This window comes from Rhinopithecus bieti, unplaced genomic scaffold, assembly GCF_001698545.2.
Source record: "Rhinopithecus bieti isolate Rb0 unplaced genomic scaffold, ASM169854v2 scaffold_32092, whole genome shotgun sequence".
NCBI classification, from domain to species: domain Eukaryota; kingdom Metazoa; phylum Chordata; class Mammalia; order Primates; family Cercopithecidae; genus Rhinopithecus; species Rhinopithecus bieti.
Genome location: NW_016813944.1, coordinates 930267 through 944149, shown reverse-complemented (window position 1 = coordinate 944149; position 13883 = coordinate 930267). Strand labels below are relative to the sequence as shown.

At 33.7% G+C, this 13883-nt stretch overlaps 1 protein-coding gene across 1 annotated transcript in view; it reads left to right on the top strand.

Annotated features, from left to right (window-relative positions):
• SCLT1 (sodium channel and clathrin linker 1) overlaps positions 1-13883 on the top strand; it is a 221063-nt gene that overhangs the window by 141643 nt on the left and 65537 nt on the right. The window contains exons 12-14 of the mRNA XM_017849118.1: positions 4980-5157; positions 7660-7758; positions 12341-12412. Of these exons, the coding sequence (XP_017704607.1) occupies positions 4980-5157; positions 7660-7758; positions 12341-12412 (349 nt within the window). The remainder of the gene's footprint in view (positions 1-4979; positions 5158-7659; positions 7759-12340; positions 12413-13883) is intronic.

The following is a 13883-nucleotide window of genomic DNA, read 5'->3' as shown; positions in this document are numbered from 1 at the left end:
ATACTTTGAATATATATTCAAAGATAATTTGTTTAATATGATTTTAGAACCTTTACTAAGTACATTAATTTAACTTTGAACGAGAATAGTTGTGCCAAATTTAGTCCAGTACTTTTTGGGAAACAAATAAAACCCTTGATACCATGCTTTTGTATCAGTACTGCAGAGTACAGAGCACACCTTTATTTTCATTTCTCCTTAGGTCAGCCTGCAGATTTTGGTGTGAACATAGTTGACCTTCAGTAACCTAAAATCTTTCTTTCTTCTAAAGAGCAGTTAAAATTTTAAAATCGTAGTTAAGAGGAAATTTGATATTACCTCAACCCCTCTATAGTTCTGTACTTCTAAAATAATACAGTTACAGTAGAAATAAACCATTAAAATGGAAGGCAAAGAAAGGAGAGGAATGTTATTTTTAAAAGCTATTTTTTAGGAATCATGAACCATAAATCCTACAAAAAGGATTAACTTCAAGAGCTAAATGTAGATTCTTTTGCATCTTGGGTGTAATATGTCAGAAAAATCTTGGAAGCTGAAGCTTGATCATCAATCCTTTTGGTCCTCCAGAAGGCAGGGTGCTAGTGTATCCTGCTCCCCAGTACTGTTCTCTCTTGTGTTCTTAGGAGTTCTAATTTGCAGTGGCCCTTCGGATACCTTTACCCATCACTCATCTCTGTCCTGATAGCCATCATCAATTGGTGTCATGTTTTTCAACAGGAGTATTGCCTTTTTGAGTGAGACAATTCTTAGTTGTTTGAGACTGTGCCAATAACTACAGGATGTTTAGCATCCCTGGCACAAAATATGAAATTCTAGTCGCACCTCTTAGCATTGTAACTACCAAATGTCCCCACACATTTCAAATGCCAGTACCATCATAGTTGCAAACTATTGAGTATAGGACACTGGTATATCAGAACGGTCCATGCAGTACTTTTTTAAAAATCTTTTTTCTTTGTACAAGCTGAGCCACATGACTTGATTTTAGATTGTGGACTTTATTTTAGGTAAGGAGAATATATATTTGTCTTTTGCTAAAGCTAACAAGTAATTTTTAACCAGATGCTAAAAGTCATCTTGAAAAGATAACATTTTCCAAGTGCTTTGATGATTTTATTTTGCTATAAATGAATAATTTATCTGTTTAATAAAATCTTTTCATTTGACACAATGACTATAATAAAAGTGAAAATAAATATATGCCTACCTCTCCCACATCAACTATGCCTTTTGTGTGCTAATATTTAGAATAACTAATACAGGTAGAGGAAAACAAATATGATCCTTGAAGAAAGCAATAATAATTAGATTTGAGAAGAAAAGAAGTGAAATGAAGTTTTAATGATTTTTGTATGTTTGTTTGTTTTCAGTAATTTTGGGCAGTATAAAGGAGATATATGCAAAGCGTACTTGAAACCCCTATTTTTATGCCTATTGAACAGGAGTAGTAGAAAAAGGTCTAAGAGATAGTTGAGATATACCCCAGTATGACTAGGTATGATTTTCCGTACATTGTTAGAAGAAAAGTCTTTAAGACTCCCTCCTAAGAGGGACTTTCATATTCACAGGTGAAGCATCATGTTTTCAATGTGTGTTGAGCACCTACTGTTGTACCAGCCAGTGTTTTAGGTTCTGGAATTCTAGAAGTGGCCTGTATCTGGTGATATCTGATGATCTCTGTAGATGACAGAGAAAAGTCCTTAAACAACATTTATACCTATTTAAACAGATACAAAGGATTATTCTCAGTAGGGAAAATTCACCAATGGATACTACTATTAAAAATAGGGTTTTAAAAAATAAGTAAAAACTTAGAATGAAGTCTGATTGATAGGCATCACTTACTTGTATAATCACCCCCACCACCTTCTGACCTCCATTACTCATATGCTTAAATTGTTAGAGAAAGAAAATTATTCAACAATATAATTGACTCTCGGTTGGCTACCACTATCTGCCTGAATTGATATTTGAGATTTCACCCATATTTACTAAAGAATGCACCCAGATTTATACATCATTCAATACTTAATCGGAATCCAAATCACTTTTTTTCTCCTTTCTTCAGCAAATATTCACTGACTAGACTGAAGACATTTTAAAAGCTAAGTTACCATAGGATATATATATATGTTTAAGAGCTTGAAAAGAGTAATATGAAAGTGATTGAAAAACAGAATTTAGATACAATTGTTTTTCCTCAAGATTTAGTTGGGTGGGTCTTTAGTACTGTGAAAGACCAAATGTACCAGATAATTCAGGAGATTATTTTATTCAGGCTATTGCAGTAGGGAGAATGCTCATTAATGAGGAATGTTTCAAAGAAAAGGAAGGGGCCTGAGGTTTTATATAGGCGGATAAATGAGGTGTGCATGAATCTTACGGGACTCATGAGGAAGGATGGAGGTGAGTCTTATTTTGGAATATGCAAGAACAGGGTTATTTTATGCTGTTAGCTCTATTCTGAAACACAAAATGATAGAGGGGGTTTAGAGGACAAAGGTGGGAGGATTTCTTAGCCATCCCTGTTTTCTTGGCTCAGGTAAAGTCTAATATCAGTATAAAGGAAGAACAAAAGCCAGATACAGCAGACATAATATACGATTAATGTCTATTCTTAAGATTTGAGGCAGATATTTGAGTGGACCAACAATTCAGGAACACAGGTTGGAAATGGAGGAGAACAAAGTAATGATTAATAATGATTGTGCAGACTATTCCATTCACATAACATGTCAGACTAAATATTCTGAAAAAAACCCTCTTAATGTAAGCATCTTGATAAATAACAATATGATTTGTTTCCAAAGTTGTTTCTTTAACTCACATATTAGAATGCTAATAGTATAAAAACTTTATAGCATGAACTGTTTAATTACATTTAAATGCTCAACTTATATAGTTGGGAACTCTCAAGCATACAAACAAAAAAACAAAAAAAAGCTAAAACAAGAATGATAAATAAATGACTTGCCTGCCAAGGACGTCAGGGCTGGATCTATATTATGTCACAAGAAGGTAAATGTCTTTGAGCAGGCTGGAACCCCTGAAGGAGCTACACTCTAATTAAAAGGCTAAAATAGAAAAAAAATTCTGCTTCTTAACAATGATAGCCAACCAATAAAACTATTTCCATCATGTAGCCAAATGGAAAAAAAAAATCATAATAATCATTGTAGTCTTCTCTGAGAATGTGTAACCATAACTCTGCCCTCATATGACACTGTTGTTTAATGTTATACTATCTGTTCATTTGGAAACCTCAGCCCCAAAAACTAAAGTGGCAACAGATTGGTAGGTAGTCCTGGTACATGGAAGAAGCAATAGTAAACCTTTGGGTGAAATACTTTTGAACACGGACCCCTCAGGATTCCCACAGATTAAGTTTAGACAGATATGAACTTAATCAAAAATTACCAAGTGCATGAGAAAATAAACCACTTGACTGACAGGAAGAAGGTTTTGATGTGGGTAGTGGAGGGGAATGGGGAGGGGAGAATAGAGAAGCCTGCTTCTTCTACTATTTAGAAAAAAGAAATGCCTGAAAATAACAAATAACAAAGAAAATTATAAAATGTGTCTTACCAAACATGTTATAAAGCCAAAGTAATCAAATCAGTAATCAAATTAAAATGAGTTGAGCATGTAAAAACTAAGTAGATCAATGAAACATAATCTAATAAATTATGAGATTTGCATATATGATATTTGCATATTTGGGGGATGGTAATAGAAGTATTTAAATTCATTCGTTACTAATGGTACTCAAACAACTGGCCATTAGTTTGGAACTTAAGTTGGACTCTTCTCTTACATCGTGTTCAGGAGTAAATTCAAATGAGTCAGGATTAAAATATAGGGGTAAAATTAAAGTCATGGAAATCTTTGGAGGAAATCTAAGAGATTACACTGACAATCTATGGATGAAGGTGACCATCTTTATAAAAACTGAAAGCCAAAAGTTGAAAAAAATAGTCAAATTTAGCTGTGTTAAATTTTTAGTGTGGTGAAGATTCCCTAAATAGAGTCAATAGGCAAGAACAACAAAAAAGTAGATTTGGAAAAAAAATATATTTTCAGCATAAAGGACAGACTAAGGGTTAATATTTATAATTTATGGTTCTTATAAAGGGAAGAGAAAAGTAAACAACCCATCAGAAAAAAAATGTGCAAAGATTAGAAGAAATTCAAAGAACAAAATTCATATGGCTTACAAAAGGAAGAAAATATGCCTAAAGTGTCTTATAGAGAAATACAAATTAACAGTGAAATGAGGTTACATTCATTAGACTAGGAAAGGAAGGAGCCTTTATAACATGATGAGATTTCTATATTATTAGATGAGAAAAGCAAGTACAGAAAAGGGTATATATTATGATTTTTATTGTTATAAAAAAATTAAAAAGCTCCTGTGGTTAGTTGTATGTATAATATGTGTGTATATTTATGTGTATATGTGTATGAGTATATATACAATGTGTATATAATCATATGAATGTTGAGAAAATTATTTTAATATATACATTAGTAAGTTCACATAGCTTGTCTGGGTAGAGAGCATGAAAAGGGAGAAAAGAGAAAAGACCATATAAATGTAAAGAACAACTCATTTCTTAAGGGTTTGCATTATGTCATTGTCATGTAACTATGTAATACAGTGTGATACTATAACAAGTATAACATAATTAGGATCAGAAAATCCAGGCTCAGTCTCAGCCCCACTGCTCATTAGCCCTATGACCTTAATCAAATGCCTGACCTCTCTGGGTATGTTGTTTGTTCTTTAAAATGAAGATATGGAGATAGTAAAACCTACTTTATAGAAGTGTAATGAGTATCAAATGAGAAAATATTAATACATGTGAAAGTTACTGGCATAATAATACAAGTATTATGCTACTGAGTAGTAGATGCTCAGGAAATCTCCCTCCTTCCCTTTAAAAAAGTTTAACTTTCCCAGTGTAATTATTGATTTCTAGATTATGTGTGACAATCCAAGAAGCCAACCAATTAAGAACAGAAAATACACATCTGGAAAAACAGACCAGAGAGCTACAAGCAAAGTGCAATGAATTAGAAAATGAGCTATATGAGGCCTTTGTAAGAGCCAGAAATAGCATACAACTCTTAGAAGAAGCTAACCTTCAAAAAAGTCAGGTAAGAAAGCTGGTAAACATGTTTAGATATAATAAAATGTTGACTATTCTCCCATGTGACTTCACAGTAAGGGATTCAATAGCTGCAGAATAAATGCATGAAAATGAAATTGCTATTCTCTTCATTAGTAATCATACCATATTCTTGGATGGTAAACCAAATATGATAATATTATAAAATGTCAATTCCTTTCTAACATAATGTATAAATATCAGACTTTTCTTATTTTCCCAAACCCTGTGTAACTAATCTTCATCCCCTGTAGTCTCATACTTAAAAAAAAAAAAAAAACTGTTACAGTGCTTTACTGCAGTATACCCTATATTTTATTCAGTTGAATCTGATCAATCTTATCCGTCTCTATTCCCCTTCATCATATACTCAATTACTTTAATAAAGCAGAAGCTTAATTGGCTTTAAAGATTTATTTACCGAAGTCTTCATGTCACTGTTCTTTTTTAGTTCTCTAACAATTGTGATACCTGTGCTATCAAATACAGTGTTCCTTGTCATATACTGCTTCCCTATGAATTATATATTTAGTTTATTGAAGTCACAAAATAAATGTTTTAATGTTTATTTTGCTGCCTCCCTTATGTAGAGTTCATTAAATCATTAATTTATTTACCAACATTTATTGAAAACCTAGTATATGCAGAATACTTTGCTAGCAAGTATGTTGGGATACAAAGGAAGTGCTTTGTTTTATTTATATTTCCATTTTTACAGAGGATTTTTCAAGAGATCTAGTAAAACAGAACATAGTGTAAGTTGGATATTGAGAAGCTAATAAATAAAAAAAATTATCTAAATCCTAACTGTGGGAATGCTAAGGTGTTTATCATGCCTTTCAACTAATATTTTCATCTGTGATCTGGATACTGTCTTTTAGAATGGTTAAGAGGCACACAATAGACATAATATGCTTGGGAATTGTGTTGAATACCTAAATCAACTAGAAAAATTAAGGTCAAGACAAAATTTTTATCTCTGCCCTCTGAAGCCTACTTGTATGAGCACTCTTAATACCAAGCCATTAAAAATAAACATCTTGTGTAGAGCACAGTGGACAGAGAAAATAGTAGGAACACTCATTGCCCATCCTTCTCCCAAATTTTCTCACTCAAATCCTAAGTCAACAGACCCTCACAGAGACTGTCTCTGGCTACAATATTAAACTGCTCCTTGACTCATTGCTTAGTTGCTAGAGGTTTCCCATCTTCAGTTGCTTGTTCAAAGTCAAAGGTTCTCCCAACCGATCATACAAGCAAGACAGGAAGTACAGCCTAGCATAGTTCCCCTTCTCCCCCTCAAGGTTATTACGTAAGCACAGCTGTTACTTGTCACTAGCTTACTGGTTTAAGGTCGAGGAAATTTATCTTAAAAAACAATTTTTAAAAAAACAGGTAAAAATGTGTATGGTACCTTTGGAAGATGGTGGGAACAGAACACAGGGCCACTTACATGTTGACTTAAAATGGATTCAACGTGGCCTAATTGAAGGAGTTCCAAGCCCAGAAAAAAAGGTTTGTGTTAGAGATATAAATATGGGAATTGTCAGCATATAAATGATATTTAAAACCATGAAATTTGATTAGACCACTAAAAGAAGGACATATAGAGAGGGGGGCAAGAACTGAACCTTGGGTAGTCCAGTATTAAGAGATTCAGGAGATGAGGAAGAATCAGCAATGTAGACTGAAGAGGAATGATCAGTGAGATAGGAGGAAAACCAGTACTGTGTGTGATGTGCTGAAAATCACATGCAGAAAGTACAACAAGGAGAGGAAAGTAAATATCTCAAGTGCTGCTGGTAAAGAAGTACTGAAAATTTACTTATAGATAATCAATATGGAGATCATGATGGTGAAAGCCTGATTCAAGGAAGTATAAAAGAGATTGAAAGAAAAAGTCTTGGAGATGAACATGTTACAGAGTTTTGCTTCACAGAGAAGCAAGGAAATGGAGTGTGACTGACAGCAGAGCTAGGATTATGGCAATATTTATTTGGTGGGAGGTGGAAATGATTGGAATGATAGAAACACATCAAAGAGACAAAACAAGTGGTGTCTGCAATGATCAAGTTATAGTTAATGAGTGACATAATTTGAATAATACTAAATAATGGAAAGAGAGAGAAATTCAGGAGATACTTATAAGGATACAATACCTAGAGATGATGATTTACTTTATATAGGGATTCAAAAAAATGGAAAATTCAAAAATGGTTTTAAGATTTCTGGCTGTAGAGATTAGAAGGGTGTTAGAAACATTGGCTGAAATAAATACCATAGAGAAAGTGTCTTTAATTAGGACAAGGGCAGGTGAGAAGGTTAGGGAAAATAAATATCATTCATGATTTTAACATGATATTCAAGTAGAGATGTCCCAGAAGTTTTGAATAAGGTGTTTATAGAAAGTGACTAGTGGATAGGTTTTTACCTATTGCTATCTTTACTAATAATGATGTGATCTATAACATGAAATGATTGTTTTCTGAAGGCTCTACTTGAGGAGAAGCAAAAAGAAGAAGACATAGAGAAAATGAAAGAGACAGTTTCTCGGTTTGTACAAGATGCTACCAAAAGAACCAAGAAGGAAGTAAGGATTTTTAATTATATTTAAAATTCAGAATTTAAGTCACAACTAAAGACTAAATTCCACCTAAATATTTGTAAATTAAAATTAAAATACTTGCCTACAGAGTTATAAAGACTGTATTGAAATTATTAGCATAAGTGTTTAAAAACTAACTAAAGGAACTGAATAAAGGCTCCTTTCCTTTAAAATTATCTCCAGTAGGATAGTGGGATATACTGAATAGCCCTCCACTTGATAAAATAAAGATGTTCCTTTTTTTTCCTTATCTGTATTTTTTTATTATTCTCTCCTAGGTGAACTGGTTAGGGCTTTTAAACTTGGGTTTCTAAAACTTCACAGGTTTAGAAAAAAATAAGTTAAATGTTTGCTTTCTCCCAAGCAACCTACCGGTGTGGTAAATTTTTATTTCCACAAAGCCCACTGCTATAATTTTCTTGCCTGCCCAGAAGTATTTCTCCATAGCAAATCTCAAATCACTCCATTTACCAGAATCCACCGGGTGCAACAAGGAAAAACAAACTAATCTTACTTCTGTCTTACACTAACCTCACTGATAAAAATCCAAATATGACATGAATATAACGATAATTTCCAACCCAGTTCCCCAAGATTCACTTTCTCTCCCAATTTTAAGGTACGCCCCACCTACATCACTAACTATCCCTCAAACTCAACTAAACCACTAAACCTAAACCAAATCTCATAATCCCATTACCTAAAGATCCAAAGTAATCACCGGTGTAGACATTTTAACTTCACTCCTCACTTCCTATATCTAAACTTCCTATATCTCTTACGTTCGCAAGGAGACATACTGTCCACCTCAACACTCGTCTTCGTGAATGCACATATGACCCACGCTACACTATTCTATCACTCTCGCCTCACTTCTCACTCGCTTTCCTATACAATCCATATCTTGCCTGCCATACTTACTCCTAACCCCATTTCAAATTGTATTAACTCTTATCACTCAATTAACTCTTTAATTGATAAAAATATTTTATTAAAGCTTATTATTTAACAATAATATTTATAGCAGCCCAAATTCCTCTGATTTGTATTTCTTATCCTAATAATAATGCACACTGTATTCTTTACCGGTGCTTGGATGAAGTTACATCTTTCTGTCATCAGGCATCATTTCTCATACAATTCACATATAGGGTAGTGAATATGTTTCTAATAAAGCACTGATGTTACTCTTATTCTTTCAATGCTATCTTCGCAATGAACACATTCATGTCCATTCGCTTTCCTAATAAAATACCTATTACCTCCTTTCACTCTTCTAGTTCAAACAATATGATAAACTCCTATCACCGAGACACTCTGAACAGGCTCCACACTCCTGTCACTTCAGACACAACTGAAACATAATTAAGTTATGTAGTCATAATTAAACTGTGCACCAGATGCTTCTTTCTATTACAGAGGGTGTTCCTGTTGATTTCCTGGTAGCCAGCCTTTCCCTGCCAATACAACTGGTTTCACTCAGGGAAGCTATTATGAGCCTCCTGTGTGGGCCCACGCATTTTGCTGGCTTCCCCCTCTGAGTTCTCCTCCAACTCCTAATTTTGTGTATGGTTGATTGTTTTCATCAAAGTTAAACTAATCACAATAAATAATCTTCAATATCCAAAAAACCAAAATAACCATATATTCTTATATTTTTTTTTTTTTTTTTTTTTTTTTTTTTTTAAAAATTATTATTAAAAGTGAACATGTATGCTCATATGGCTCATTGCTTAAAAAGAAATTTAAAATATGTATGAGAAAATATGTACAAATGAAAAATATGTATAAAAAGAAAATTAATTACAAGTTTAATACCCGAGATATTCCACTGTTTTAGACATTGTTCTGTGGAATTTCATTTAATCCCAAATTATTCACTGGCGTGCTCCTTTCAAATTATGTAGAATTAACCTGTTGAATTGAGAATAACTTTATGTGTATCTTTTCCTATTGGACTAAAGTAATACAATGAATAAATTGTACATATTTCTGCTTCTGCTTATAAAATTGGAACAAAAAATATGACAGTGACTTATTTCTTTAAAATATGAAATACCTCTTATTTCTTAGATTATCTCTCAAATAAATAAATTGGTAAAAAATACATTGTTACTTTTGATTTTAAATCATAGCTAGTGCCTCATCCTACTTGTGATTTTCTTAATTTCTTATATTTTATCTACTATAATAGGCTTATTAAAATGTTCCAATTAACAATATTCATAATTAATTATGTAGGGTCGAATGTCACATATAATCCTTTCCTATAATGCTACTCCCGAGATAGGATTGAAGAGAATGGTAATAGCTCCTCCCTCCATATCCCCTACTGACTTCATACACCTCTCTCTCCCAATTCACAGCTAAATTATACTACCTGATCTGATAAATGCCTCGTATTCTCCATGCACCATCGACGAACAGTCCTTACATATTTGTTATCAAGTTAGATCACTACTCTAGCAAAAATTCAATGACTTTGTTTGCGAGCACCTGATATAATAAAGTTGTATGATATAACTCAAATGATATGCATCGAGCTAGATCAATAGTTCTAATACACAGTCTTATTTTTTAAAAGGCATGAATAGGTTTGATTCATCTGTATTTGCGCAGGCAGGATTACTATCACATTTTTACACTATATTTCTGATCATATATGCATTACACCTCCATGGTGTCATAAGGCCCCTCAAGTTAGCACATGATAAATCATTTCTAGATACTAAAAGACACATTTCTAAAAAGAAATTTATTGATTAGGCCAAAAATAAGAGAGCAGTGTGTGGCGTCATAGGCATGTAATCCCAGCCACTTTGGGAGCCGGAGGACGGAGCGCGTCACAAGGTCAGGAGATCGAAGACCATCCTGGCCTAAACATAAGTGAAACCACAAACTGATCTCTACTAAAACTACAAAAAAGACTAGCTCCGGGGTGAGCGTGGCAGGCGCCTGTAGGTCCCAAGCATTCTCGGAATTTGTACTAGGCAGGAGAATGAGCGTATGAGCCCGGGAAGCGCGAGCTTGCCAGTGCAGCTGAGATCCGGGCCACTTGCACTCCAGCCTGCGGGACAGGAGCGAGACTCCGCTCACCCAAAAAAAAAAAAACAAAAGAAATTATGCGAGGAGAGACAGACATGACAGGGGCTTGTAAGAACCAAAAGTTTTTATATTATAGGAACAATTTATGACTTAATTTCTCTGCCTCAGTTTCCTCAATCTTATAATGGCAAATAATAACCTCATTGGATTTTTCGTGGAGAGTAAATGAGATAATACATGTTAAAGCACTCTGAATAGCTAACCTAACACACATTAATTCCTCTATAAATTCTGTTATGTTCAGCTGATCCAGTAAACAAATACATTAGATTCTTAATGATAATTATTCATGGCAAATGTCCTACACCAACATGTTAACCTTAGAAGAAGGCTAAAAAATAGGTCAGGCGCGGTCAACCTCACGCCTGATAATCCCAGCAACTTTGGGGAAGCCTGAAAAATATAATGGGCAGTGTCAGAATCACTCGCAGCGGTCAAGGAAGAGATCGAGACCATCCTGGCATAACGGACGGTGCGTTGAAACCCCGTCTCTACTTACAAAATACAAAAATTAGGAACTGGCGGCGTAAGATACAAAAAAAGGTGGCCAGGCGCCAAAGGTAGTCCCAGCTGACGAGGCTGAGGCCAGGAGAATGGGGGTGAAACCTGGATATAGCTGGTGCTTGCAGTGCAGCCAGATCGGCGCCATGCACTCCAGCCTGGGGCTGAACAGAAGGGGACTCTTCGCTCTCAAAAAAAATAAAAAAAAAAAAAAAAAAAAAGAGCTAAAATAGACCCAGAAATAGTATGCTGGCAGGCCTTCAGAAGATAACTCATATTAATTAATACCAATAAGTACATGGCGAGTATTGTAAATGTTCTTAAACAAAGTTTACATCATATTTCTCAATTAGTCCAACTTACTAAGACATACTTACAAAATTCTACAAAAGACTTAGATCATAATATAGATCTTTAACTGGATGTATTGCCATTGGCATCAGTATTCTTCAGAGTACATCTATTTATAAAAAGCAATAAATGAATAGTTATTAGGAATAATTTATATTGTCATAGAGAAATCCTGATGGAGATGTGAGCTAATTCTCTAATTCTTCAAAATACTCTGTGCACATTAATAGTGTTCTTTCTGAAGATATTTAAATGTTAATTAAATTTTATTAAATGTTATTTATTAAATATTATTAAATCTTAATTTATCTTCAGAAGTAAAAGTAATTTAATACTGGGGTGTGATGGGTATTATTAAAAAAATTCTTCTGTCAAAAGCATCCTATGATGAAAGTGTCTGACAACCACAGTCCTTTTGGATATACCATTCTATTCACTCTTCTTCCACTTTCATGGCAAATTCTTTGCTCTTTAATATATTGTGTGCTTATTTGTCTTTTATGCCCTAAAAGTTACAATTTTATTTTTATCAAAATTATCGTACGTGTTTTATCAGATATTAATCATTTTATTCTAGACCCAAATAATGAGTAAATGTCTTAATTTACAGGTTGCAAACACAAAAAAACAATACAGTATACAAATTTCTCGATTGACAGAAGAACTTTCAGCCCTTCAAATGGTATGTTTGACTATATTGATATTTTCTTCCAAATATTGCTTATATTGGGGATTCATTCATTCAAAGGATGCTTATTGAACCAAGCCGTGACTAGGTGCTAGGAAAAAAGTAAAAATCCAGATAGACATGTTTGCAGCAGTCTTGTGGCTTATGTTCTAGCAGGAAAGATAGATGGCATTTATTACATTTTACTGTAACTACCTGTCTTTGACAGAGAATGCACAGGATGCTATTGCTAGCTTTAGCTCCTATCATATGCTGAGTTTTTCTGGGAAACCAAGGAGAAAGAGAAAGTTTATATAACAGTGGTAAGGAAGAAAGACAGAAAGCTTCCTGAAAGAAATGAGTACTGAGGAATGAGTAGGCCAAGATAGGAGAGGAAAAGATTACTTGTGTAGTTAGAGGTGGGATTGGAAATAGAAGTTTAACTTGAAGTTTGATGTAATGAAATTTAATAACCTTGCTTACAGGAGAATAAAAGTACAACAATCTTCAAGAATTGAGAAAATGTTTATAACTTCACAAACTCTCATCTTGTCTGACTCCCTGTATCACTTTTTATCTCTATTATAAAATTTATCAATGAATCATATCTTGTAATAAATATCGTGCATTCGGTGTATATTGATCATACACACTCTGTCTCTCTCCATGAAAATCTTATCTCTGCAATTAGATTGTAAGCATCTCAACATAGTAGAGTCTTACGCCTTCCTTTGTTTTCCCTATTGCTTGCCTAGTACAGTGTTTTGCAGAGTTTATTTTTAAATGTTTATCAACTGAATTATATATTTAAACACTCTGAAAGAGGAACCACATTTTCTTTTGCCATTCTACAAACTTTGGAGAGTACATGATGGGATCTTAATCATCATATATTGGGTCCCAAATGTAATAGAACAAGGAACATTTATTTTGTATTTGTTTAATGTCACTTATTTTAATAATGTAGGAACATCAAGTAAAATTGGTGGGATGCAATGTGGCCAGTTAGTCACGTGTAGTTTTTTGTTGTTGTACAGTTTTGCTTCCTTTTCTGTCACTCAAGTTATTTCACTTGTTCTCTTTCATGGGCTGATTAGCTATCAAGAGATTAATATCTTTGTGGAAAAAGAGGAGTAGAAGGATACTACCCCAGTCCAAGATCATTTAATGGATGGTAGACTCTTCAAGGGCATGAACATTCATTCTTTCTGTATTCTCAAGGGAACAAGGACTGACTAACACTTCCAGGGATTTTTCAAATCATTGTTAGCTATGTAACAACCAGAGCTATATTAAACTCACTTTAGAGTAAAAAGAATGACAATTTCAGTTTATTGCAAAAAGTGTTTCTTATAGTAAAACAATTCTACTTCATAGCTAAGTGATTTTTCTAAAACATCTGATAGTCATGTTGATTCTATGGGGAGAACTATACTGTGTAATTGAAAAGTTTGAAGTATTAAGTACGTTAAAATATGTTCAAAGG